Source organism: Hirundo rustica, chromosome 18, assembly GCF_015227805.2.
Source record: "Hirundo rustica isolate bHirRus1 chromosome 18, bHirRus1.pri.v3, whole genome shotgun sequence".
Lineage (NCBI taxonomy): Eukaryota > Metazoa > Chordata > Aves > Passeriformes > Hirundinidae > Hirundo > Hirundo rustica.
Window position 1 is genome coordinate 9291120 of NC_053467.1, and position 27299 is coordinate 9318418.

The 27299-nt window shown below is 52.1% G+C and overlaps 1 protein-coding gene across 3 annotated transcripts; it reads left to right on the plus strand.

Annotated features, from left to right (window-relative positions):
- Positions 1-318: 318 nt before the first annotated feature.
- On the plus strand, positions 319-26567 carry AXIN2 (axin 2). 3 transcript variants are annotated; one of them, XM_040081917.2, is made up of 11 exons: positions 319-397; positions 1461-2391; positions 8647-8787; positions 14937-15039; positions 16962-17102; positions 17258-17754; positions 17862-18044; positions 18329-18547; positions 19056-19151; positions 20499-20666; positions 24775-26567. In XM_040081917.2, the coding sequence occupies exons 2-11, from the start codon at positions 1568-1570 to the stop codon at positions 24899-24901; spliced, it is 2499 nt and encodes an 832-aa protein (XP_039937851.1). In that variant the 5' UTR covers positions 319-397; positions 1461-1567; the 3' UTR covers positions 24902-26567. The 3 variants fall into 3 exon arrangements, with proteins under 3 accessions (XP_039937851.1, XP_039937853.1, XP_039937852.1); XM_040081919.2 differs by having other exon boundaries at positions 17865-18044; XM_040081918.2 differs by lacking the exon at positions 319-397 and adding an exon at positions 677-705.
- The last annotated feature ends 732 nt before the right edge of the window (positions 26568-27299 follow it).

The window sequence follows — 27299 nt, forward strand, 5'->3', positions numbered from 1 at the left end:
GAGCTCTACCGCCCTTGCAGGACCGCTCCGCCGGGCTGCGCTTTGATGCTGCGGGGGGAGCCCGGGGCGGGGGGCGGAGGGAGGGGGGGGGGCGGGACCTGCGCTTTTGTATTTAAAATAAATAAAATAAATAACCAGGGGAGGGAGGGAGAAGAGGGAGGCGCGGATCGCAGTGGGCTCCTTCCCTCGCAGCCCCCCCCCCCACCCCTCTCCCTTTACCCCCCTCTTTCCCGATGCTCTCCGATGCGGTTGCACCGCCGGGGAGTGGAGGAGGAGGAGGAGGAAGGCGAGGAGGAGGAGGAGGAGGAAGGCCGGCGGGGGGAGCGGGTGCAGCCTGCGCGCTGCCGGCGGCGGGGAGCGGCGGGGCCGCGGGCGCGCAGCGAGCTCCGGCTCGGCGGTGAGTGGCAACTTCGGGGGCGGCGGCCGCCGCTCCTTCTGCTCGAGATACGGATTTTTCCTCCTCATTTCAGTCGTTTCCTTAATTTTTTTTTTTTTTCAATATATATCGATTTTATTTTTTTTTTTCCCCGTGGGGGTGCCCGCGCTGCCGCCCTCCGCGGGCGCGGAGCCTCCGCGCTGCCCGTGCCCGCCCGGGCTCGGCTGTTGCTCGCGGCTCGGAGGCTTCAAGTCGCTCCGGACTTTTTTCCCCCCCTTTCCTCCCCCTCCGACCTCCCTCCTCTCAGCCCGTCGCCATTTCTGGAGCAGGTTTTTATTATTATTATTATTATTATTATTATTATTATTATTATTATTATTATTATTATTGCTTTGGCACGCCGGGAAGCCCGGGGCTGGGCCCCCTCGGACCCCCCCCCGTTCCCATTTATTGCCCCTTCTCCAGAGCCGGGGTTGCTGTCCTCGGCTCCAGGGGGGATGCGGGGGCCGGGGATGCCCCGCAGCAGCCAGGTACGGCCGCCTCGCCTTAGCCCACCCCCGGGGATGCGTTTTTGGGAACGGGGGTGGTCCCTGCTCCAGCCTGATTCCCGCAGAGAAGCGCCCCAAAATCGGCTCTGGCCGAGGGGGGGGGGGGACACGCGGGTCGGGCAGCGCGGGGGGAGCGGGGCTGGGGTGAGGGGCAAATGGAAACCAGATGCCGGGGCAGGGACGCCCCGAGCTGCCGAGGGCTGCGGGGGGGCCGCGCTGACACCCCCGCCCCGGCCCCGCTAAAAGTGCGCCGGGAGTTCAGCGGAGCGGATCTGATAGTCGCGATCGGGCTGGCGATAGAGCCCCGCTCCCTCTGCCCTGCCTCCCTCTCTCTCTCTCTCCCTCTCTCTCTCCCCTTTTCTTTCTTCCTTTTTTTTTTTTTTTTTTTTTTTTTTTTTTTTTGGACTGTGAGGAGTTGAAAAGCCTGTTTACTTTTTGCCTTTGATGTTGGGAGGATCTGGTTTTGATTAGATCAATACTCCTTTTTTCTTTCCCCCCCCTCCCCCTTTTTTTTTTTTTTTTTTTCCCCTTTGCAGAGAGGAGGCTCCGAGGATCCCCTGCTGACTCCAGGCAGAGGCAGGCAGAGGCACAAGGCAGCTCCTGAAGCAACTGGGAGCCCCTCTCCCCAGCGAGCTCCGGAGCCATGAGCAGCGCCGTGGTCCTCGCCCACCTCCCGGACCCCAGCAGCAGCTTCAGGGAAGACGCCCCCCGACCCCCTGTCCCGGGGGAGGAAGGAGAAGCACCATGCCCGCAACTCGCCAGCTCGTTTCTCCCCAAAAGCCAAAGCTTCAAGGCCATGCCGGTGCCTCCTGCCCCGCGGAGGAATGAGAACGGACTCGGGGAGCCGGAGGGCAGCGCGTCCCCAGACTCCCCTCTGGCCAGATGGACCAAATCCTTGCATTCCCTGTTGGGAGATCAAGATGGTGCCTATCTTTTTCGGACCTTTCTGGAAAGGGAAAAATGTGTGGATACCTTAGACTTCTGGTTTGCCTGCAATGGCTTCAGGCAGATGGACCTTAAGGATACCAAAACTTTACGAGTAGCCAAAGCTATTTACAAAAGGTACATCGAGAACAACAGCATCGTCTCCAAGCAGCTCAAGCCTGCTACCAAGACCTACATAAGGGACAGCATCAAGAGGCAGCAGATAGATTCCATCATGTTTGATCAGGCACAGACTGAGATTCAGACTGTGATGGAGGAAAATGCTTACCAGATGTTTTTAACTTCTGATATATACCTCGAATATGTACGGAGTGGAGGAGAGAATCCCGCTTACATCAACAGCAATGGACTGGGGAGCTTAAAAGTTGTCTGTGGCTATCTCCCGACCTTGAATGAAGAAGAGGAATGGAGCTGTGCAGACTTTAAAAACAGAATCTTGCCTTCGGTAGTTGGACTATCCAGCAAGACGTTGAGGGTTACAGCGAATGTCAGAGCCACGGAAACGATCGAGAATGGATACAGGTAAGGGAACCCTGGAAATTGTGCTTTGTTTTCAGACTTTGAGAGTGTTTTTCAGAAGGCTCTTGGGGTGGGAATCGAGAGGAGGCAGGGCTTCCTGAAGGGCTGGGAGCACAGCTGCTTCCCCACACCTCCGAACGCTGGAATTTGTGGGGTGTTGCCTGAGTGTGGGGTTTTTCCCCCCTCTACAGAGGAGAACAAGATCCTGTGCTCTGAAGCCCTATTGGCTCTTTCAGTTCTTTTATAGATCAAAAACTTCGTAGCAACTATGTCCTCCGGACATGCGTTAATTATTGGTTCAACTTTCAAACCTATTAAGAGCAGTAGTGGAGTGGATCATAGAGACGCATGAATAATGTAACTTACGAGTTCCCCAACTCCACCATCAACCGGTGTTTAACGATGTTGGTTATGTGGGAAGCAATTGTGCGGTCGTGGAAGAGGAAATGTGTGCACTGACTGCATCAAACTCTGCAACTTGGGCAGAATCTGCTTTTATTTTGACTCTGTGTGTGTGTGTGTGTGATGTGCAGGTTCTCCGTGCGTGGGGTGTTGGTGTCGTGTCAGAGCCATCTAGGCTGGCTTTGAGCAAGTGCGTACAGGAGGATACCCAAAATTTGAGCGTTTAAGGTGTGGAGTTGTAGATCTTGGGTGGGTCTTTGGTGCTCTCATGTTGGCCGTGAGCTCAAGAGTTCAGCTCGTTAGGAGGTGTTTGTCTCCACGGGGATGTGGGGACGTTGTGCGGTGACAGGGTGTCCTTGTGCCCGGTCCTGGGGCGCATCTGCATTCCAGACCCTTCTCTCCTGTTGGAAATGTTGATGGCCCAGCGGTGTGAGGGTGAGGAAAGTAAGAGCCGTCTCGAAGTGTGTGTGGGGGGGATGGGAAAGAGAGACTCTGATGAGCAAATGATGAGTTGTATAATCCTCTGAAAATGTATTCTTTCCTCTCCCCACCCTTGCCATAAATGTGGATTGTTGAATCAGGGCTGAGGGGAGAGGGCTCTGCTGCAGATGTGCGCTCTCCTCCGCCTGCCCGGCAGCCTGGGGGTTGGTATGGTGAGTGTTTGACATCTCGTTTACAGGAATTTTGAGAGCGTGTCTGTGATTCATGGACATCAAAGGGCATCGGGCTTCTCCCGGGGAGGCTTTGCTGGAGCTCTCGTCTCCTGCCCCCGGAGAGCTCACAGCTGTGCCGGGTGTGCTGGGGCCGTGGGGCGCTGCCAGGACCCCCATGGCCCGGAGGGTGCTCTCCCGGTGCCGGGGGCTGTCCTGCCAGCGGGGCGCGGTGGAGGTGCCAGCCGTGGGGCCGGGAGGGATGGGCTCCATCCCGGCCGTGGGGCCAGGAGGGATGGGCTCCATCCCGGCCCTGGGAACAGGAGGGATGGGCTCCATCCCGGCCGTGGGGCCAGGAGGGATGGGCTCCATCCCGGCCGTGGGGCCAGGAGGGATGGGCTCCATCCCGGCCGTGGGGCCAGGAGGGATGGGCTCCATCCCGGCCGTGGGGCCAGGAGGGATGGGCTCCATCCCGGCCGTGGGGCCAGGAGGGATGGGCTCCATCCCGGCCGTGGGGCCAGGAGGGATGGGCTCCATCCCGGCCGTGGGGCCAGGAGGGATGGGCTCCATCCCGGCCGTGGGGCCAGGAGGGATGGGCTCCATCCCGGCCGTGGGGCCAGGAGGGATGGGCTCCATCCCGGCCGTGGGGCCAGGAGGGATGGGCTCCATCCCACACGGGCCGGGAGGGATGGGCTCCATCCCGGCCGTGGGGACAGGAGGGATGCGCTCCATCCCGGCGTGGCCTCTGGACCCCTCCTGCCGGGGGCTGCAGGGGGGCAGCGCTGGCAGCTGCTCCTGGAGGACTTGGGCTTTGGGATCCTCATCTCGTGCCTGAGCGTTTCTGCCTGAGCATCTGCTCTTCTCCAGAACTTGGTTTGAACTGCTGCCCTTCGCTGGCTTTCCAGGAGGGGGATGTTTGATGCTTTTATCTCTGAGCCTTTGTTGGGATTCAGAGCTGGAAGGGCTTGGCTGTATGTTCTACCAGAGCTGCAGGCCCTGCTAAACCCACATGTGCCTTGTCCAGGAGAGCTCTTGCAGCACTGTGGCTGCTTGCCTGATTAGTGCTGGGCTTTTTTTTCCTTTTCTTTTTCCGCCCCCCCCTCTCTTTTCTCTTTTTGTCCAGGGATTAATGCAGCTTGCTCCTCACATGTCAGATCTACCCTCCTAGGACATTAGGTAGTGCGTTTTGCTTTGATCACCTTCTGTTGAATTTCCAGGAGCTTTTGCGCTCCACGGGGCCAAGAGATCTCAATGCAAAGAGAAGGGAGGTCAAGCTGAGATGCTGCTCAGTTCCTCCCGTTTGTGGAGCCACTTGTGCGTGCATGTGCTCGAAGCTGATGAACATATGGATGGGTTATCTCTCATCACTCAGCGTTTAGGATCGCGGCTAGGATTGGAGCTGAAGCTTGCACAAAGTCTTTTCCTGGTGAGTGGCCAAACCACACCTCCCTCATGTGTGTGTTGGAATTAAGGAATTTCTGCTCAGCGTGCTCTGGGTTTGAAGGGCTGTGCAGGCTCCCGCCATTCGCTTCGGTGGGTTTCAATGTGATTATCCCGGCGAAAGCCGCCAGCCCGGGGCTGAGCCCACCTGACGGTGGGAGCGCGCTGATCTCGGGCCAGCCTGGCGTTTGCAGGGGAGACCACCTGGGAATCCCAGCGCACGGAGTCACGGCCAAACCCACGGCCAACGGGAGACCGCAGCAGCCCGACAAGTTGAAAGGCTTTGTTTGGCCCCAGCGCCGGTGATGGACAGGAACAGGAGAAGTCAAGTGAAAACACAGAGTTTGCACCTGGCTGGGGAGCAGGCGCTTGCAAACTGCTGGCTGTGCGTTTGGAGCCCTAATTCAGGGAATGTTTTAAAAGCAGGACCTCCCTCTCGTCCTCGCAGGCGAACTCCCCTCCCCTCTGGGCTGTGGCATGGTTAAAACTGGCCTCCCCATGCCGCCGTGCTGGACCTGGCCCCATGCTCCAGGAATTCCAGCTATTATTTATACGCGCTTCTAAATTTATCACGCACGACTTTGTGTACACAGAGAGCGCCTCTTCCTTTGCTGTGCCGCCGGGGTAACGTGGGTTTGTTCAGCCCAAGGTGGACTCATCTGCCTCCCATTAGGCTCTAACATCAGTGGGACTGGCCTCGCTGGGGGAAGGCTGGGGCTTGCAGATGGCTTCTGCCTGCTCCCAGTGCTTCCTGGCCTTTGAAAGGACCCGCTGGTGCAGCTCCGTGTGTGTGAAGTTTCTGGGACCCAGTTTGGCTTCAATTATTGAAGTAAATGATGCCATTGTAAAGCTATGCTCCAAGCAGTGTTCTACAATTAGAGCATGGAAGCTGTGATTAACGTAGTTGTGTTAAAATATACTTTTCTTTTTTTTTTTCCTCAGGTTTGTGCATGTGTGGGTTTTTTTGCCTTGGTTGTTTTTGTTTTTTTTTTAATGTTTTTAAACCCATGGTTGCCCAGTGATGTTTGTCCCATGAAAATACTTAATGAGATTCAGTGCTGCCTCCAACTGTTCCTTGTACAGTTTTTCTCTTTCTATACAAGTCTGTGGTTTGAGCTGCCCAAGTGCTTTTATTTCTAAAAGCAATCTGACTGTAAAAAAACCCACTCCCCCACACTCTGAAACTGCACCCTCATAACAGGGGATATGACAGGAGCCCCCCTGAAATTTTCATGGCATTATAATACCTCTGATATGGCCATTGCCTAAGATAGCAGAGAGAGAGAGAGTTACATGCTGTGTGTCATTGCATCAAGATAAGAATAGGCTGAGAAACATCAGACATTCTCCTTGAAGCTCCAGAGCAACTGCTACCTGACAGCTGAAAACACTTTGCATGTTGAGTTTGGAGCTGGGCTGTGTTTGTGTGTGCAGCATCTGTGGCAGGAGACCACCGCTCTCCCTGGAATTTAAAACCCTCGCAGGCAACTTGATGCATCTGGGTGCAATTACTGGAGTAAGGTGGTCAAATTAAAAAGTGGGGGGGGGGAGGGAGAATCCAAAAACATTAAATGCAGCAAAACAGCCCCCACTGTTTTTCTGAAAGGATGGGGAGATTGCTGCGTTGGCGCTGTTGGATGTAGAGCAGGGATGAGGACTTTAAAAATACGTCAGCTTTAGGGGTCGTTATTTTTTTTTTCCTCCACGAGGTGTTGGTAGGTGAATGATGCTGCAGTGCTGCTGGGAAGATGAGTTAGTTCCGGCCACTTTCTCTAATTCTATGCTTGGACACACCTCCCTCTCCCTGTGCCATACCCACAGGGACCTGCTGCCTCCGCCCCCAGCTCAGGCTCTGCAGGAATCCTGCTGTGAGGACAGCATGGCAAAGCCACCCCTGTGTGACAGGGGTGACAGACACCTCCCAGCAAGGTGCTGGTGCTGTGCTGGGGAGCATCTTGTGCTCCTCAGATGCACTCTCAGCAGCTGAGATGGTTTCAAATCAAACCGTGGGAAGAGCTGCATCCCTTCCACGTTGACCCAAAAGCCCACCAGGGCCCTAGGAAGGGTCTCTGGCCTTGCACATCCCCCTGATCCAGAGAAGACTCCATGATTTTCAGAGGGACTTGTGGTAGCAGCAGGATAACTTTGCTTTCACCCACATGTGGAATTAATTTATCTTTGAAGATTTAACTTCTTTCCTGTGGCATTCCTTACTATCTCTCCTTTTTTTTTTTTTTTTTTCTCCCTTTCTACTTCTTCTTCCCAGATATATATTTTTTAACATCTTGATCTCCCCATCAGAAATGCCTTGGCCTCCTTGGAAAGGAATGCAGCCCCGGCCGGGCTGAATACCTGCCTGCAGCCAGCCCCACGCTGCTCCTACCAGAGAGGCCCATCTTCCCCACCAGCCTTCCCCCTCCTTTTTTTTTCCGTTTTTTTTCCCCCCTTCCCTTTATTTTTTAAAACCTTACTGCTCGCTGAGGCTCCTGCCTTTGGTGCTGGGGGAGGCGGGATGGGGTGGTGGGGGCACAGGGATGAGGATGGAGATTGAGAGCGGGGCAGTGGGAGGATGTTGCTGTCACTTAAACCCAGCTGGTCCCTCCAGCCCCAGGGGGGCAGGGAGATGGAAAACCCAGTTGAAAAAAAAACCTGCCGAGCCTGCTGGCACATTCCTTAGGCCCCCAAGTTCTGGGTAAGTGGCCCTAATTATTAAAATCAGCAGTCCTTATCAGATGACAAGGCCTTTTGCTTTGATATACAAAAGCAGAAGCTTAACAACCCCATCTTGCCCTGGAAGAGGAACAAAATGTGCACCTTAACATGCAGCTTCCAAACCTCCCTGCATAATCCCCTTATCACCTGCCAGGATATGTATATTGATCCTGGCTGGGAAGTTGGAGTGATGCAGGCAGGGGGATGCTTGGGGGCCTCCCCCATGCAGTGACCCTGCCATGGTGACCTGGCCCTGCTCCATCACAGCCTATGAATTCTTCACAGAACTGCTCCTGGGTGCTCAGCTCAAACATCCAGGTTGAGCTTTGGGTTTGCTTCTCTGGGTGAAGCCAGAGGTGTTTGGGTCAGTAACCCACGTGCCCCATCCATCCTCCTCTTCCCCACCCAACTCTACACAAAAAAAACACAAGTAGGGGGTTCTTCTAAAAGCTGGGCTTTTTTATTGTGTGTTTTTATAGTGCCACGAAGGTGGCATCTGTCTTTGGGAGGCCAAGGCTGGGACAGCAGATCTCAGCCATGCCTCTGACACGTGGGGGTCCTGCCCCTCTAGTTCCAGGCAGTTCTGGTTCAGGCAACAGAGATGGCAATAACCTGTGTTTTCCAAAGGGATCCTAACCCTTGTCTTCAGGGTAGAATTAAGCATTCTTGGCTGGTTCCTTGTGACTTTCAGTGGGACTTGGGCTGTGAACTTCGGGACTTTTCCCTGCTGGTGCCAACAGCAGAACTCCTGCAGACCTCAGCAGTGCAGCATCGAGCCTTAAGGACTGAGTTTTTCAGGGTATCAAAGGATGCAGAGGCTCTTCCTGGGATTTTCTAGAGCATTTTGGAAGATGCTGAAAGTCGTTAAAGTTGTGCTCTGGGTGTGTTCAGAGAGCGTCCTGGTTCAGGCAGTGTGCTGGCTGAGGTCTGAGCAGGGGATGGGTGGTTGGTTCTGAAGGGGTTGAACCAGCAGTGAGTGTGGTTCTCATAGGGATGGTGCTGCCCAGAAGCCCAGGACTGTGTGGTAACTGGGTTCCTGTTCTGCCTGTGCCAGGTCCTTCAAGAGGAACGACCCTGTTAACCCCTACCACGTGAACTCGGGCTATGTCTTCGCGCCGGCCACCAGCGCCAACGACAGCGAAATCTCCAGCGATGCCCTGACGGACGACTCCATGTCGATGACAGACAGCAGCGTGTGAGTACCTGGTGCTGGCCACATTTTGGGGGTGGGACACCTGCAAATCAGCTGTGCTGATGCTGCTGGTGTGGGGCATCACCCCGCTTGACCCAGAGAGGGTGTGTGCCCCGAGCAGGGCACGGCAGCCTCTCCCTCTCCTCTCTCTCGCGCCGTCGCCGCAGGTATCGGATGCAGGGAAATAATGAATCCCTCTCTTGCCATTTTGCAACTGCAGCTGAGCAAACATGTTCTGCCCTGGCTCAGGGTGCTGCCTGACTAACCCAAGGAGTGAATGAACCTCCCTGAGCCTTTGTCTTAAGGCCAGGCTTCCTTAACTAGTTATCAGTCATCAAAGAGGAGATTACTTCCTGTAGGAAGTGCTTTCTGTAATTAACACTCGTCATTAATGTCAGAATGTACATTAAGAGGGCCAGTGACCTGAAGGGGCAAATAGCTGCTCATCTGGTGTGGCTGGGGCAGCCTTCAAAGAGCCATGTGGATGCAGCTGCATGGATCAGGTGTGGGTGTTTCAGGAGTGTACAGGTTTGAGAGATGATGCTGTGGCTGAGCCCAGGAATTGCAGGATGTGTCTTCTCCTGGCTGCTGAGGAGCGTGCCGCTGGGAGCAGGGTTTGACTGTCAGTTTGCTTTCCCCAGCAGGACAGAAATGGTGCTTTTGTTTCTGTAGAGGGGACAGTGAGGCTCATTTAGTGCTCCTAAGGATCGTTTTCTTCATCTGAGCAGAAGGCAGATGTTGCTGTTTGTGTTTCATGATCTACACTTAAATGCTCTAGAAGAGCCCACCTGTAAGCAGAGTGCTGTGTTGCTGGTCTTTCATCTTGAAACTTCTCCAGTGCCTGTGTCAGTCATGTCCAGTGGTCCCTGTGTGCTCCTCAGAGAGATTTTCATGCTGGGTTTTGGATGTCAACATGTGTGAAGATGCACAACGGAAAACAGGATTTACCCAAAATCCTCGATGCATAAACAAAAAGGCCTTTTTTAATTTTTATTTTTATTTTTTTTAACACACATGTGTGTTTTGAGCTGATATTACAGGAAAAAAAATAGTTTGTTGTCCCAGCAGATTCCCTTATTGAACAATATTGGCATTAAATAAAAGAGCTGAATCATAGGGTGACTTCTTTATTTCTTCTTACTGGCTCTGGTTGTATGTGATCATGTGTCAACAGAGCATTCATTGGGTTAGTCATTTCTGGACCAGTGTAGGGTCACTTGGGATTCACAGGGCTAGGATTATACCCTCTCTTCACAGCAATGCCAATTGTAGGCCTTATACAGATGAGAGCACTGAGTGAGAAATAAAGTGCATGGTGGATGAAAGGCTTAACTGAATCGCTTTCAGCCCATTGTTAGTCCAGGGGAGCTTAGCGGGGATGAGAGGGCAGCAGCCCGCTTTGAAATTTGCTTGAACAAGTGAATAGGAGCTCCCCATAAAGCAGCGCCTGAAAGGAGCTGCCTGTTTTTTCCTGCCGTAACAATGGCCCGCGCAGGCTGTGAGAGTTTGGGGAAGCTTGGCTGATTAAACTGCCCGCAGCTCCAGGCTGGGGGGCGGCAGGGAGGGAGGATTCCTGCAGCCTGGCACCCCTGCTGCCCAGGGATGGCAGAGAGGGAGGATTCCTGCTGCCCAGGGATGGCAGAGAGGGAGGATTTCTACTGCTTAGGGGTGGCAGAGAAGGAGAATTCCTGCTGCATGGCACCCCTGCTGCCCAGGGATGGCAGAGAGGGAGGATTCCTGCTGCTCAGGGGTGGCAGAGACAGAGAATTCCTGCTGCATGGCACCCCTGCTGCCCAGGGGTGGTAGAGAGGGAGGATTCCTGTTGCCCAGGGATGGCAGAGAGGGGGGATTCCTGCTGCCCAGGGATGGCAGAGAGGGAGGATTCCTGCTGCCCAGGGGTGGTAGAGAGGGAGGATTCCTGCTGCCCAGGGATGGCAGAGAGGGAGGATTCCTGCTGCCCAGGGATGGCAGAGAGGGGGGATTCCTGCTGCCCAGGGATGGCAGAGAGGGGGGATTCCTGCTGCCCAGGGATGGCCAAGAGGGAGGATTCCTGCAGCCTGGCACCCCTGCTGCCCAGGGATGGCAGAGAGGGAGGATTCCTGCTGCCCAGGGGTGGCAGAGACAGAGAATTCCTGCTGACCAGGGATGGCCGAGAGGGAGGATTCCTGCAGCCTGGCACCCCTGCTGCCCAGGGATGGCAGAGAGGGAGGATTTCTACTGCTCAGGGGTGGCAGAGACAGTGAATTCCTGCTGCATGGCACCCCTGCTGCCCAGGGATGGCAGAGAGGGAGAATTCCGGCTGCCCAGGGATGGCAGAGAGGGAGAATTCCTGCTGCCCAGGGATGGCCAAGAGGGAGGATTCCTGGGGCATGGCACCCCTGCTGCCCAGGGATGGCCAGGAGGGAGGATTCCTGCTGCCTGGCACCCCTGCTGCCCAGGGATGGCCAGGAGGGAGGATTCCTGCTGCCCCATGCCATGCTCTGGCAGCGGGCAGTGTGCTGGGTGTTTTTGGAACTGGGAGAGATACACTGCCAGTTCCGGAGGCTGGGCTTAAAGTTAGGGCTGATGTAAAGCTTCCTTTGCAGAGGTTTTCGAAGGGCTGCTGGCAGCATCTCTTGTGGAACAGTTGGGAGCTGCAGGCGCTCCTGGCAGCGGCTCTGCTGGAAGCTGGAGGTGTTGGGGGCGTGCTGGGGGCACAGACCCACCCTGGCTGAGCCCAGGTGCTCAGCCTGTCAGGTTTTATCCCCCTGGAACGGGGGACCCCGTTCCGTTCCAGCAGCGTGAATGCAAATTAGTTCTCTTGGCTCATGTTGGTATCAACTGAAGAGGAAAAACTTGTTCTGGAAAAGTCTGTCAGACATAGCAGGAAAGTGAGTTTGGAGCTTTTTTTTTTTTTTTTTTTTTTAAATAAATCTAAGTCTGAACTGCACTGGGATTAGGAGAAATCTCCAAATAATGCATAATCTGCCTTTTTTATTTTATTCCAGAAGCCAGGGATCAGCCTGTCCCTCTATATTTTGCAATAGCCACAAAGCATCATGCAAATTTCTATTTCCATTTCTTGATTGGGGAGGGGGAGGAAAGGGGATTTCTTTTTTTTTTTTTTTTTATTTGCTTATATCTTATTTATGGATTTACTTTGGACACAGGGGAATGCTGCTGAGCAAACTTCAAATATTACCTTATCTTACAAACCAGGCTTTTGATGTTGGCAAGATCAGAGGCTTGTTTCAGAGCCGTTGCCAAATGAAGATGGGAGTGAATGCATATGCGCATGAGTCTGATATTTCAAAGCAGCAGTAAAACTACATTCAGGTTAGGTCAGGCACATCTGAGTCAAAAGGCTAAGATAATTGGCTCAGCTTAAATGGCAGCTGACTGGGTAGAAGACTTCAAACTAGTGTTTCCCCCAGAAACAGATTGGCTTAGCCCCAGCCTGGTTAGCTGAAATGTTTATAATTAAACTCTACTATTTAGTACCTCAACTGTGTAGCTCTTCAGCCCGCAGCTTTTAGTAGCCAAGAAAGTGAAATGTTGGCTGTTGGAGCAGGGGGAGAGGTGGCACCTGGAGAGCTGGGGTTGACCCTTGGCCTGCCCCGAAACCTCAGGCCAAGTTCAGCCCTTTCATTTCAAAGGTACTTTCCCCTGCTTGGGGGATCTGCTGCAGCATCAGGGTTCCCCCTGCCCCCCATATCTCTTGCTGGTGGCTCCAGCTCCATCCATCTGTCCCTCCTGCAGTCAGGGGTCACTCCTTGGTCACCCCTGGCCTTGTCCATTCCCCCCCCTTTTCTAGGAGAGGGTGGAGACAGCACTCAGCAAAGTGGCTGCTAAAGACCCTTCCCATTCCCCGGGCTAACTTCTTTCCCTAGCTGCAACACAGCCTTCCCATCTTAGAGAAATAGGGTTTTTTTGGGGGGGCGTTTTCTGTTTTGTTTTGTTTTTTTTTTTTTTAATTCTGCACGTTTTTACAAGCTGCAGAACTCTTCTGAGAAGGCAGGGCTGTGGAAGCAGGGAGCTGGAGGTTTGATGTGGGGCTCTCTGCTGTAACCAGAGGAATTTCAGGGGGAAGGAGCAGCTTTTGTATCAACCTGAATGAGGGCAAATCTTAAAGTGAGGAGCCCACGCTGCTGGGTTTTCCTCCTGCATTGCTTTTCCTCCTCCTCCTTTACAAGTCCCCAGTCCTGCTCCATAGCCTGTCCCAGGGTTGTCCCTTTGGGCAGAGATGGTCCCCATGGAGCTGGGAACTTGGGGATACCCCACAAGGAAATGTGTGCCACAGCAGAGGGGTTGGGGACAGCATCTCGTGCTTGCAGGGCTGGAGGGAGGTGAGGAATGCAGGAGGGGCTGCAGGGCTCCCTGGTTGTGTCCTTGTGGTGGACACACAGTCCTTCAGCTGCTCCTCCCCGCCTGGCCTCTTGGGCTTCGTGGATAGAGGACACCTCCTTTTCCACTGAGGGTGGTAATGGGGTTCATCCCATGGGTTCATATGCTCTTGCTGGCATTTTTACTTACCTTTGAAATGCCTGTTCTGCTGGGCATTCCCTGTGCTGAAGGTCTTCCCTAAGAGCCCCTTGTCTCAGGAAGCCCCGGTTAATAAACACAACCCTGAAGGTACAGGTGGTTTTGTCTTCACCTTAGATTTGCTCCTCCCCCAAAACTAAGACATGTCACGTGCCCCAAGCCTCGTTGCCCCATGGGTTTGGGGAGCAGAAATGCTTCATGGAGCAGTGGGGAGGTGCCTGGTGGCCAGCAGTGGCTGTGTTGGCAGTTCTCTGCTGGGCTGCTCCTCTAGAAAGCTCCTGGAGCCCCGTGTTGTGCTGTGGGGGCAGGGGGACAGTCACTCCTTCCACTTTCCATGTCACACGTGCTCACGAACCGTGTCTAGAGGAGTTGCTCCTCTTGTGGCATCCAGGGCCTCCCAGCATGCTCGTTTTTATTATAAAGATTTTTCCAAGTTCATTGAGATGGGATTGTTCTGATCCTTCACTCCAGGCTTTGCAGCTTAGTCTTGCTCATTAACAGCAAGGCTTCGCCCAAGATCTTCACAGAGCTCTGCCATCGCCTGCTTCAAGCTTGCAGCGGTGGCACCTGATTGTCCTCCTCCAGGGGAGGGACACGGTGTCTCTGGGCAGGTGTTCTGGAGTGGCCACGGGAGGGGACACGCAGGGACACTGTGCCACGCTGGCTCCTCTGGCAGCAGCGTGGGGCCAGCGCTGTCTGCTCCTCCTTGGGCTGGAGTTATTTTCTCCTCTCAGGAGATGAGTCAGGTGTGGGGGCAGGTGGATGAAAGGGACGGCACCAGAGATCAAGGTTCTTCAGGCAGTCTGAGGGAAGTGGTGGAATTAGACATTCAGGATCTCCAGGCATGCTCTTCCGGCTGGCCCCGCTGTCTGTGCAAGGCCCTTTCATCCTCACTGGGGTAATTTTTTTTTTGCGTGGCCGGGTGAAGACGCCCTGTGGTGCCCGGAGTGGGATGTGCAGGGGGCTGTTCCCACTGGAGAGCCTTGAGCTCCTGGCCTGGTCTCTCCTTGTGGAGAGGAGAACATGGTCCTGGCCGCCTCCAGAGGATAGGCCAGGAGCGTGTTCCCGCCTCGAGGTGTCCTGTGCTGACCAGCCTCAGGGCAGGGGAAACAGCCTGGATCTGAAACGGCACCAGAGATGGGGGGAGCAGCCTCTGGATGGCCATCCGTCCTCAGCCTCGCCATCCGTCCTCAGCCTCGCCATCCGTCCTCAGCCTCGTCCTTGTTTCCGCTGTGCCAGCAGTTCACGGGGTGTTCCAGAGCTTGAGGGACGTTGTGGTCCTAGAGAGCGTAATTGGATGGGGGAAAAACCTAAAATTAAAGGTCAGAAGCAGAGAAGTGGTGTTGGAAGGGCCTTGGGAGTGAAGCTGATGGGATCTTTGGACGTTTGCCCGTGTGGAGTTGCCTTCAGCTTTTCAGCTTTTACTTAATTACTGCACATCCATGTGCATCCTTTGGTGACACAGGCGCTTCCCACACCGCCGGATATTTGAGGCTTCGGGTGACATCCAGAGGGCTCAGCACCTCTGGGAACGAGGGCTGCGTCTGCCTGGGTGGCTCCAGAGGGGATGGAGAAGTGTCTCAGAGCACGGGGACAGCCCCAGCTGATGGTGGCCTCTCTTCCATGTGCAGAGATGGGATCCCCCCGTACAGAATTGGGAGCAAGAAGCAGCTCCAGCGGGAAATGCACCGGAGCGTCAAGGCCAACGGTCAAGTTTCTCTACCTCATTTTCCGGTGAGTGCAGGTGGGAGCTGCAGGGTCTGGGTGGGCCATGGGAAATGCTAGGGCTGGGGGCAGGCACAGGTGGAGGGAAGGCAGCAAGGGAGGAGAGCATTTCCTCCCCAGGGTGATGCCAAAGGAGAGGTGCTGCTGGGTGTTGGGCAGGAGCCGCGTGCTCTCAGCATCGTTCCAAAACCCTGCTTGTGTGCAGTCACATCTTGGTCCTTCCTGAAACCAGCTGCTAATCAGGAGTTTTCAGGGGAACTGAATTTGTCCTGTTGGCTGAATCCCAAGTGGAGATATCCCAGTTGTGTCTAGTGGGAGCCCTGGCTCTGACCACCACCCTGAGACTCCTGCGGTGCCGAGCGGGGCTTGGCCTCGTGTGCATCACTGCTAGAGCTGGGTGTGTGTGAGCTGGGGGCCAGCAGGGTCTCCCAAAAGAGAGAATTGGCAGCAGATCCGTGCCTGGCTTTCAGGGGATCCGATGCACCGTGCTGCCCTGCTCTTCAAAATTAACTCGCTGACTTGCTAATTCAGTTGACTTGCAGCCTCTCGATTCCTGCAGTGAATAAACTGTTTACACAGACAAGTATAAACTTATCTTGTCTTGAGATTAATATGCTAAAATTCCTCTTTCTGCTGTCTTAAGCAGCAAGAAGTCATAGATGATATTTCTGGTGGAAGGTGGGGGGGTGGTTTATGTGGTTTTTCTTTTTGGTGTTGTTTTTTTTTTTCCCCTTCCTTCCTAAGGAAAGTTCTATAGCCTGAGCTTGTAAATTAGATTATTTTGTCCCAGGGCGTGCAAATCGACTTTCTCTGTAAGGCAGTGCTTTGATCAGGGACTGAATAGAGCCAGCTTGTGTAAGAGTGACAATTTCCAGCAGAGTGGCCTTTTTCTACCCTCACATCATTTCTGGAGCTAAGTGGTTGCCGGAGAGAGGCCCCACCTCATCTGGTGGGTAGTATGTGAAAGAGTTGGCAGTTCAGCTTTCTGCTTTCGGGGGGGGAAAAGAGGGACAGTGGGGGTGAGGAGTGGGGTGTGTGGGGATGGCAGGAGGGAGGGCAGAGTCAAGTGGGTGGTTTCTTTTTCCTCCTTTTTTTTTTTTCCCTTTCCTCCCATTTTCCTGCCATGTTTGCTTCTTTTGGCAGAAATTCGCTTTTTGCCTTTTTATATTCTGCACTTGATTTGGAGATGTTCCCTTTTTCCCTTGATAGATCTGCTTGAGGCAGCCAAGCTCAGCAGTGTAGCACCGCTAGCCTGCAGCAGCTTTCTTCATTTTCTGTACAAAGAGATGGGGGGGGGGGGGGAAGAGATCTAGGACACTGTTGAGACAACACTACCTCAAAGGTGCCCAGTGTGTAGCCAGGAAATAAATTACCAGCACTTCTCTGATCTGCAACCGTTTGACTTCTTTTTTTTTTTTTTTTTTTCTTTTTTTTTTTTTTTTCCCTCCCTCCATTCCCTTTTTCTCCCCCATCTTATTTTTTTTAATTTCCAACTCCTTTCTGTTTATACTCACTTTATTCCTTTAGTTAAAGTCTCTCTCCCTCCCACCTCAGAGGTTTTTTGGGGTTTTTTTTTTCTTTTTTTTTTGTTTTTTTTTTTGATGTTTGACAACAGTCTTTGAAGATTTTCTACTTCAGAGTAGCTACTGATGGGCTGGTTGTACTACAGAGAGAACAAGCGGGGTTCCTCAGAGTGCGACCAACTGCTCCTGCCGAAGGCAAACGCTGGTGGGGAGGATGTCACTCCATGAGGCCACAGCACTAGCTCATAAAAATCCAGAGCAGACCATGCCTAGTTGCGGTCGTCTTTTCATCCAAACATGGAGACACAACAAGCGTAGCGGGGCCGGCGATGCCGCAGCGGCCAAGCGCCCGCGCCCCGCGCCGCCCGCTAAACGTTGCCTTGTGCCTTCTGTCCCCGCTCCTTGTAGAGGACCCACCGGCTTCCCAAGGAGATGACCCCGGTGGAGCCAGCCGCCTTCGCCGCCGAGCTCATTTCCCGGCTGGAGAAGCTGAAGCAGGAGCAGGAAACCATGGACTGTCTGGAGGAGAGGCTGCAGCAGATCAAGGAGGTAGGATTAGCGTTCCCAGAGCTCCGCGTGCCACCCGGCCGGCCGGCGGGCGGGGGCCCTTCCCTGCCCCCGGGGTGGCGGGGGGGACGTCCCTGCGCGCGCCTCGCCGGCTCCCGGCCCCTTCCATTCATTCCCTGCCATCCCTTGTCCGGCAGGACGAGGAGAAGGAGGGCGCCGAGTTCCCTGCCGGCCTGCAGAGCGGTCGGGACGTGGCCAACCCCCAGCACCCCCAGCACCCGCTCTCGCTCCTGCCCTCGGGCAGCTACGAGGAGGATCCCCAGGCCATCCTGGACGAGCACCTCTCCCGCGTGCTGAAGACCCCCGGCTGCCAATCGCCCGGCGTGGGCCGGCACAGCCCCCGCGCCCGCTCGCCCGACCGCCCGCCCGCGGGCAAGCTGCCGCCCGGCACGGCCTCGCTGGCCGCCTGCGCCCTGCTGGGCAAGGGCTTCGTCACCAAGCAGACCACCAAGCACGTCCACCACCACTACATCCACCACCACGCCGTGCCCAAGACGAAGGAGCAGATCGAGGCCGAGGCGGCGCAGCGGGTGCAGTGCTGCTGCCCGGCGGGAGGCGACTACTACTGCTACCCCAAGTGCAAGGGCCACCCCAAAAACACCGACCCCCCTCTCTCTCCGCTGGAGCCCTTCGGGTAAGTCACCGGCACCTCCCGCCCCAAAGCATCGCCCGTCGTCCCGCTGCGGTGGGGCCGATGGGGACGGGGGCTGACCGTGGGCTCGCGCCCCTTCTTGCCGCCAGCAGGACGGGGACGCTGCTGAAGAGGCCGGGCCGAGGAGTGGACAGCGTGGCGCTGGCGGCCGGGGACGGGGCGCTGCCCGGCCCCGGTGGGGTGCAGCTCCCGGGGGGCGAAGCGGATCGGGCGCAGAACGTCTGGCAGTGGATGCTGGAGAGCGAGAGACAAAACAAGCACAAGACCCACAGGTAAATACGCAGCTGTCTACAGCAATATCGCTCCCGGTAAATATTTATATATTACACGGGCTGTCTATTTTTACAATCGCTAAAAACAAATGAGACTCTTTGCTCCTCCGGTTTAATATAAAAGCCGTTCCGCAGAACCAGAAAAACCACAAAAATGTCATGTTTTTGGCAATAAACCTCCTTTCATGTTATGACAGACTTTTGAGAGGGAGCGAGCAGAATAGGAGCTGCTATTAAAGTCATATTTTCCAGCTTTTCTAACCCGGCTTCTTCCCTTCCCCAAGCACACAAAGCACAAAGAAGGCCTACAGCTCCGACTGCGCCAAGGGGGCCCCCGGCCGCCACCACCCCTGGGGGACGGGCAGCCACCCCCGCGGGGCACAGCCCGCCCACCCCTTCGTGCAGGACCCCGCCATGCCCCCGCTGACGCCCCCCAACACCCTGGCCCAGCTGGAGGAAGCGTGTCGCCGCCTGGCCGAGGTCTCCAAGCCGCAGAAGCCACGGTAACCGCCACGGCGAGGACGGTCCCCGACGCGCCCCGGGGACGAACGGGGCCGGGGGAGGTTTGCTGTGGGTGGACGTGGATGTGTCCTGCCTGTCCGGGCAGAGGGACGGCCACGGGGACCTGTGACAGCCTCCGTGTTCCGACCCCGCCCTGCACCGGCGCAAATAGTTGGAATCCGAGGCTATTACTTCCACTCTTTTGATGGCAGTAATTTGCCCGTTTTCCCTCTGGGACAGGCTCCAGCTACGTACCGAGTGGGGAATTGGACTGGTTATCGTTCATTTGGGTATGGGAGGATAAATTAGCCCACAGCATTTTTAATTCTTCCTTTGATTGTTTACAACATGTGAGGCTTGATACAAAGAGCGAACTTAACGACCCACAGGAGACTTCAATTAAGAAGATTGTATTTCAACAATTTTTATCTTAAAGTTGTTTTTTCTCTTTTTTTTCCCCCCACCCCACCCCTCCTTCTTCCTCACTTGCTTTCCCCCTCCCCACTTCAGATGTTCAACCTCAAATCAGCAGAGGGACCGAAACCACTCCGCTGCCGTTCAGGGGGGAAGCTCCCCTTTCTGCAATGCAAGTCTAATGACAGAAGAGTGAGTATTGCACGTGCAGAAAAGGACTGGGAAATAAATATATATATATATATATCTCATAATTATATTTTCATTAAATGGATTGCGCTTTGAAAGCAGAGGAAATTCTTATATCTGGAATTTCATCTTTCAAACAACCTTCTTAAAGAAAGAACAAAACATTTTCAAATCTTGTCTCTGGCTCTTTTTAACTTGCATTCCTGTAAAGTGGACAAAGATTGGATTAGTCTAATTACAGGATGGTTCTTTTAACAAGAAATCTGCTACAGAGAGGTCTAAAATGGCCTAAATAATTAAAGTTTTCTTTCTTACCCTCTTCATCTTAAGCAATGAGTAATGTTTGAAGTCCAGACTGAGCCACCTGACTAGAGCCTTTCATTTTTAATTGGTTGACCTTAAGTCCACCAGCTGTCTTTGCTAGCAGCTTTTTTTCTGAAACCACTCTACAAAGACTTAGAACAAATTAGGAAGACTAAATTACTGCGGACTAACACTTTGTGACCTTTTGACATGCCAAGTGTACATTGCCTCAGAAGCAGTTGTAGATTTGGCTGCATGGTATTCACTAGAGTGTTGCCATTTTGCTGGGTAATATTGTTTTAATTATTCTTTAAGAAGCGTTGCTTGGGTGCAAATGGCAGAATCCAGTTAATTTTATCCTCACTGGGAAAAATAAGATTACCTGGGTGCTGGAGGTGAAGCATCTTGGCAGGCGGGGTTTGCTTTGGGGCCTGGTGGTTGCAGGTGGGTTTGGGCATGAGGAGGACACTTGGGGGATGTTTTGTGTGAGGGCAGAGGAGAAGAAGCCTTTATAATCCTGGGGGTGCAGTCCTGGGGCTCGCTGGGGAGGGTGAGCCCAACCTCCATCCCTCAGCTCCCCCTCTGCCGTGCCAAGATCCCAAGGGGAAATGGCTTCAAGCTGAAGGAGGGTGGATTTAGGTTGGATATTGGGAAGGAATTGTTCCCTGGGAGGGTGGGGAGGCCCTGGCACAGGTCCCCAGAGAAGCTGTGGCCATCCCTGGATCCCTGGCAGTGCCCAAGGCCAGGTTGGACGGAGCACCCTGGGACAGTGGAAGGTGTCCCTGCCCATGGCAGGGGGTGAAACTGGATGATCTTTAAGGTCCCTTCCAACCCAAACCCCTCCACGATTCCCACTGTGGAAATCCAGCAAAGGGCTGTGCGAACACATCCCAGCAAATTCCCAGGCAGTACAGGGATATCTGATTTTCAGGTCACACCCAGGGTATTTCTGACAGCTTTCACCAACTCGACTGGTTGGAGTGAGGTGAGACAGCCTGTTCTCAGATGGAAAAATAGAGGGGTTTGTGTGTGTTTTCTGTTTTGCAGTCACAAAGAGCCAAAGAAACTGCCAGTTGTTCACACCTCTCAGTCTGGTGAGCTGGTTGTCACCTATTTTTTTTGCGGAGAAGAAATTCCCTACAGGAGGATGTTAAAGGCCCAGAGCCTGACACTTGGGCACTTTAAAGAACAGCTGAGCAAAAAGGGAAATTACAGGTAAGAATGTGTGATTTGTCTGTTGTTTAGTGTGTTTCAAGAAGTCAGAAGAACTCGGCAGATATTTTGCAGGGCTGCTGCAGTGACACTTTGGATTTTCGGAGGCTGTGGATCTCCTTAGTTCCTTCCACTCAAAGCAGGAGCAGCGTGGAGATGGAGAGAGGTGCCTTGGCTGCAGGGCCACCTCCTCGCTTCCTCCCCAACCTTTTCCCAGTTGCATTAGGACCTGTGCTCCAGCCTTTCTCCAAAAAGCTTTGGTACCAGGGAAGTGTAGGATGCTCTGTGGCAAAGGCGTGGAGCAGTGGGATTCAGATTCCAAGCAGTGTTCATCTGGGTGCTGGCCTCCTGATTTTCCTGCTGTTCAATCATTTCATTTTTGGATATTTTTTTCCAATGATGTGACCATAAATGGGGTCAGTGATGGGCTGGGATGGTGCTGCTGAGGGACATGGAGATGGAGCTCGCTCCCTTTTCTCTTCATTAGAGGGGGGAAGAAAAACCTCTGCCCTGCAGTGAAAGCTCTACCAGCAATACCCAGTTCCTCCTCAGAAACACCAACAAACCCTGCTGGTCTGGTTTCTAGCTCCCATCTCCCAGTTTAACCAGTTTGCTGCTTCCTCTGCTCAGCTATGGCAACAGCTTCACATAGGCTCTTTTTGGCTGCCCTTTCCCAGTGGATCTGGGCACTCTTGGGATGCTCTGTTGGCCACTTCTCCTGCAGGGTGAGCAGGAGAGGGACATTCCAGCTATTTTTTTTTAAATTTGCACTGAATTTGGTGGTGCCTCGGAGATCTGGGTGTCTTGCCCTGTGACTGGCAGCCTCTGATTTAACCTGCAAATGATCATTTTGGTTTGGTACAAGGAATTCCCAGCTCGCTGCCCCGTCACTGGCCTCTCTCTAGGTGTGGGAAGTCCACCTGTACAGGCCAGGGGTTGGTGACCCTGGGCACTCTCAGGCTGGGGGATGCCAAGCTGGGATCTCTCCGTGGCTCTTGCACGGTGAGGCTGAAATATTCCAGTTCCTCTCCACACCATCTTTGCAGCCCACCCAGCTGCCATTGGATGGCACCGACCTGCAAGTGCACACAACCTGAACCCCTGGGCTTCTGGCACCCTTGTGCCATTTCCCAGCCCCTAAAGCCTGTCCCACTGTGCTCCTCCTCATTTGCAGACCAATTTCCTTGGCCTCACCACTGCTCTGTTGCTGCCCAGTGGCTGTCTAGTCCCATCCCCCCTAAACCCCAACTTTTTTAATGTGTTGATTTTCTGTGACATTTTTCATGTGATGCCCAAGTGCAGGACTAGGCTCCTAAAACCTCTGTGGCCCAAAAGCCCCTCCAGGTGCAATTATTTGTGCCTTGTCGGACTGTAATTACTTTAGAAAATGTTTTTAAGTGACTGACAAGGATGAAACAACGTTTTGCTTAGATCTCACCCCTTTACACCTGGGTAAAGACAATACAGAAATTTATAAAAGGAACTTGGGTACGTGCCCAGTATTTTATCTTGCACAGACACAAGGTGAAACTAATTACACAAATGTGTGTACCTCCAGGGAATCATTTTGATCTAAGCTTTGACTTTTGGCTGGACTTTGAGTGAAACTGCGGGTGACCTTCAGGGGAGAGGTCCGCAGTGCCCGGAGTAGCGTGTGTGTTACGGGGAGGCACTAACTAGGCTGCTTTGGTCACATCTGGCATTGATTTCTTTTTAAGGCACATTTAATAAGCATGTCTTTGAAGCCCTTGCCTTTCATTTAATGCACAAAGACATGCAGAAATGCTCCACTCTCCAAATTCTTTATTGATTGGATCAGTTTGCGAGGCGGGTACCTCGGGCTCCCGCGATGCCAGAGCCCCGCCGGGGAAGCGCTGCCTCGGCTTTCCACCACCCCCCCCCCAAAAAAAAAAAATTAAAAAAAAATATGAATTAAGCAGTGATTTAATACTGATGGCGTTAACAAAAAACAAACATACACGCACAGAGAAAAGTGGGTGGTGTCGGGTAATCTGGGGATGGCAGCGGTTCAAAACAGAGCTGCAAGGCCGGGCCCGCGTGCCACGATTGGTGCCAGATGTCCCAAAAAATAAAATATCTAAAAAAAAGGAGCAAAGCTTGCCACATAAAATATGTTTCAATGGAAAGCCCATTGCTGAGCAAATAAGAGCAGAGTGACTTGTTTGAAGATGTTGTGGGGGTGGATTTTTTTTTTCTTTTTTTTTTTTTTTTTGCACTTTCTGCTTGGCCTCCTCCTTTTCTTACTTTTCCCCATTTCTCTGCGAAATAAGGTTGTAATTATGTAAAAGGTCATAGTGTGTTTTCTCAAATAAAAATTTTGTAAACACAGCCAGGGCTTGGGCTTGGGGAGGAAGTTCTTGGGAAGAGCAGCTGTTATCTGGACAAGGGAGAAGGAAGGGAAAGTTCTTTGTAATTCATTCAAACTTTCCTTGGGTGTTTGGGTTTATTTCAAGGCTGCTGTCCTGGGGAATTGTGGCCTTGACCTGCAGCATGGAAGCTGGTGGGAGCTGGGCCATTGAGTTCCCTGGGTGCAGGTTCTGAAGGACTCAAATAATAGGTTTTCTCCTTTCTGAGCCATTAAAGATGCAACATGTGTCAGTTCTACTTGGAATGACTTCTCAAAAATACATCCTAACTATAACTGGACTAACTGGGAGTGGTTTCATCTCTTTGACTGAAAAGAGGGATCTTTCATCCCCCTACCAAAATAATCTGAAAGTCCCTGAAAATAAAGAGATTTGCAGGGCGATGTGACTCTTTCAAAAATGCATCATAAAACAAGTCACTAAATAAAAAAGTCAGATTCCAAGGCCCTGCTGTGGCTCTTCCAGTTTCGGTAGTAAGAGTGAGCTTCATTTGATCTCCTTCGCAATCCTAAAGAAAATCATAATTACAAACCCCTTTCTCCCTGACAAACATCAGCCAGCTCAAGTTGTCTGGAAACTACAGGGGAGGGGTTAATTTTTATTTTTTGAGAGAGATATATATATATATATAATTTTTTTTTTAATAGATATATATATCTGTTTTTCCTTTGTAACGCATCTGTTGGAATATTTTCCATCCCTGGCAATCAGATGGCAAAGGCCTTTTCCAGGGCAAAGCAGGCATCTCCAAGGAGGTGTTCGGCGGCAGACGGACAGACTCCCTAAATGCTACCCCTCTGAATGGAAGCCCTTCATTTGTGCATATGCAATTAAGCAGCCTTAGAAGGAAGAAAGCTCCAAACGGGATAAAAGGAACCTTTAATCAAGAAGCTGAACGGTCTAATTCAGGATAATAGAGGGGTCCTTACTGTTTGACACAGGAGGGGTGGGGGTGCTTTTTGTCTCTTCCAGCCTTGGCTTCATGATCTAACGACCCGGAGCAAAAGAGCAGGAATGCAGGACACTGCTACTTGACCTCCCCGTGTCACGGCCCAGGGGCTGGACCAGGCTCTCTCAGAAGGCTCCTGAGCCTCGGGAAGCAGAGGCAGCAGTTTGTGTCCCTTAGCTTGGACCAGGGAACGGGGTTGTTCCAAGTCCGGGATGTTTTTTCCAGCGGGAACACCGCAGAGTTTCAGCTCCCGCGTTGCAGGAAGCTGGGATGGTTTGCTTTTCATCTGTCCTTTTAATAACAGTTGCTAATTTTAATGTTGGGCTTCAGCTTTGAAACAAGAAAACACATGAAAGAAAGAAGGTGGGGAGAGAGGGGAACCTTAAGAATGCTTGGCTTTGAAATCCTATTTATTTATTTTTAAACGACACATTTGACCAGAAATCACCACGCTTTCTAATTTTCTTTATGGCTGGGGATACCCGCTGCCAGTGTGTGTAATTTACTCACTGGAGAAGCTGTTGTCACTCCTGAGGAGCATTCACAGCCCTGCTCCCTCCATCCCACCACATCCCTGCGGCCCTGGGGATGCTTTCAAGTCACCAGACCTGAGCACCCCTGAGGTGTTCCCGGAGGAACATCCTCAGGAGGGAGAAATTGGAAACGTTGTGGTTATGACAGAACCGGCAAAGCGTCCTTTGCCTTTTTACCTTTTTAATTTTTTTTTTTTTTTTTTCCTTTTTTTAAACCTGTGTTTTAATTCTCTTTGCCACAGATACTACTTCAAAAAGGCCAGCGACGAGTTTGACTGCGGCGCGGTGTTCGAGGAGGTTTGGGAAGACGAAACCATCCTGCCCATGTACGAAGGAAGGATCCTCGGGAAGGTGGAAAGGATCGATTGATGCCGTCTGTGTTTCTTGAAAAGACTCAACCTAGGAAAGTCTTTGGACACACAACAGTAGTGATGACAAGGAAAGAGGGAGGAAAAAAAAAAAAGAAAACCACACTCTGAAGGAAAAGTTTTGAACCAATGAAGAAAAAAAAAGTGAAGTCTACGAAGACTTTGCTGAATTAGCCTTAGAGGAAAAAAAAATGGCATTTATTATTCATGAGTTGGGTACTGAGATGATAAAAACCCTGGACTATTTATTAGAAACATGACCACTGTTGGCTATTGGAGATGCAGACCGTGTTGGAGAGACTTCCATGCATAATATATGATTTCCTGGGGATCTGAAATCTATGGACTAAGAGAAACTGTGTATAGCTTACCTTAACAGTAATCCTTATTGATATTTATTGAACAGTCTGTTTTCCCTTAAGTCCAGTTTTTGGATATGCTGCTTTAACAATGGAGAAGAGAGGGGCTGGGAAAGTGGGGTGAGGGGAGGAAGGATTATTTTATTTTTTTACGTTTTTCCCACTATCTAAAACTTAGGAGTTTGGCGATGAGCGCATTCGTGATGATCTATTCTTTTTTTTTTTTTTTTTTTTTTTGAAGGGGGAGGAGGGAAGGAGTGAGGTCGTGCCCAGTATTTCTCCAAGTGAAGATAAAACTTTCCTAAAGAAATAATATTAATAATAATAGTAATAATAATAAAAGCCGAAATAAAAATCCGTTCATCTAGAGACCGGTGCATTTTAATCTATGCTGCTCTAATTTGAAGTAAAGGTCTTAAGCATTAACTCTTATTTAGATGCAATATAAAAACAACAACAACAGGCTATTTTGTCCATGGATTTCGGCAGGGTGAGGTTTTTGCTTTGCTGCTCTCAGTGGTGTCCAAGGCAGAGCAAAACCCCGAGCCTGGGAGAGCTGTAGAAGGAGCCATCCCATTCCCGTGTCCGTATTTAGCACACCACGAGGTTAAAAGCCCGCGTGGATTCCACAGAGCTAAAGGTTTTTAGCTGTTCAATGTTAGCACTACTTGTGTTTCAAGGCCGTGTAACTGCGACGGGGCGTGTTCAGCTCGGTGCGGAGCGTGTGAGTCCTTGTGTGGTGGGGTTTGGTTGGGGTTTTTTTCGGTTGGGTTTTTCTCTGCCTCACCTTGAACCACCCACAGGCCGTGGGAGATGAGGGTGAAGGCTCTGGAGCTCTGTGGGGTGGGGTTTTTGGGGCAGAACGACCCTTTCCCGAGAAAGACCTTGCATTTCAACAGTTGGATTTTGTGTTGATTAAGTTAATCTGTGCATTCTGTTTGCCATTGCTACTTTGTGTAAGTCTGTATATATTGTAGAAAATGTATGGTGGAAATATTAATACACTATCTCTAGTGTTTTTAAATTTAATCAGTACAGTACCTGTGCCTGCATGGTGTTACAGACCATGCTTCGCCCTATATTCAGGGTTCAAGCTTTCCCTTGCTTGTTTAAGGGGTTTATGTATAAATATATTTTATGCCTTTTATTACAAGTCCTGTACTCATGACTTTTGCCATGGCATTTTGTTCTACTTATACTGTAAATTATGCATTATAAAGAGTTTCATTTAAAAAAAAAAAATTACTTGGTACAATAATTATTGTAATTAAGAGATGTAGCCTTTATTAAAATTTTATATTTTTCAAATTAACATTGTCTTGACTTTTTTTTCACCCTTAATGCCTTAAAAGGGTGTTTTTTCCTCATCTGTGGTGGTAGCTGGAAAGAGCTGGTGAGCTTCCCTGCCTCGGCAGGGGCTGTTCCTGCTGGGAAAGAGGCAAGGCAACGGCTGGAGCTGCTCTTCAGTGTGAGGATTAAATAATTGACAGCTCCTTCAGATAACTCACCGGCAAATTTAACCTGGTCTTGCTTCCAGACTGCAGTGCTGAGCTCAGCTGATGGAGCCAGGCCGATGGAGCCAACCTGATGGAACCATCCGCAGGGATGTGGTGGGCCCCAGGCTGGAGCTCCTGTCGTGCTGCATGTGGTGGGTTTGGTGTTGGGTTTTGGGGATGCTCACAGCCTTCCCCAGATGTGGTTGAGCTGGGACTGCTCACCTGCATTCCATGCTGGAATAAACTCAGCTGTGTGAAGTTCAGGGCAGTCCCCAGCTCTGTAAAGCCCCAGTGTTGGCCAAGGTGAACTGGGGCGAGGTTTGCTGCGAGCTGCTGAGCAGGACAAACACAGGGAGCTGCTCCCTGTGCGCCTTCCCTCTCACCCGTATTTATGGTACAGACCCTGTTTTACAGCTGAATGAGCTTAATTTGTTCCTCAGGGAAGCTCCCATACCAGGGATGGATTTGTGTCCCAGCTGTCGCCCAGACCTTCCCCAGCTCAAGGGAGAAATGCTGGGAAGGAGATTGTGGAGCTGCTTTTGGT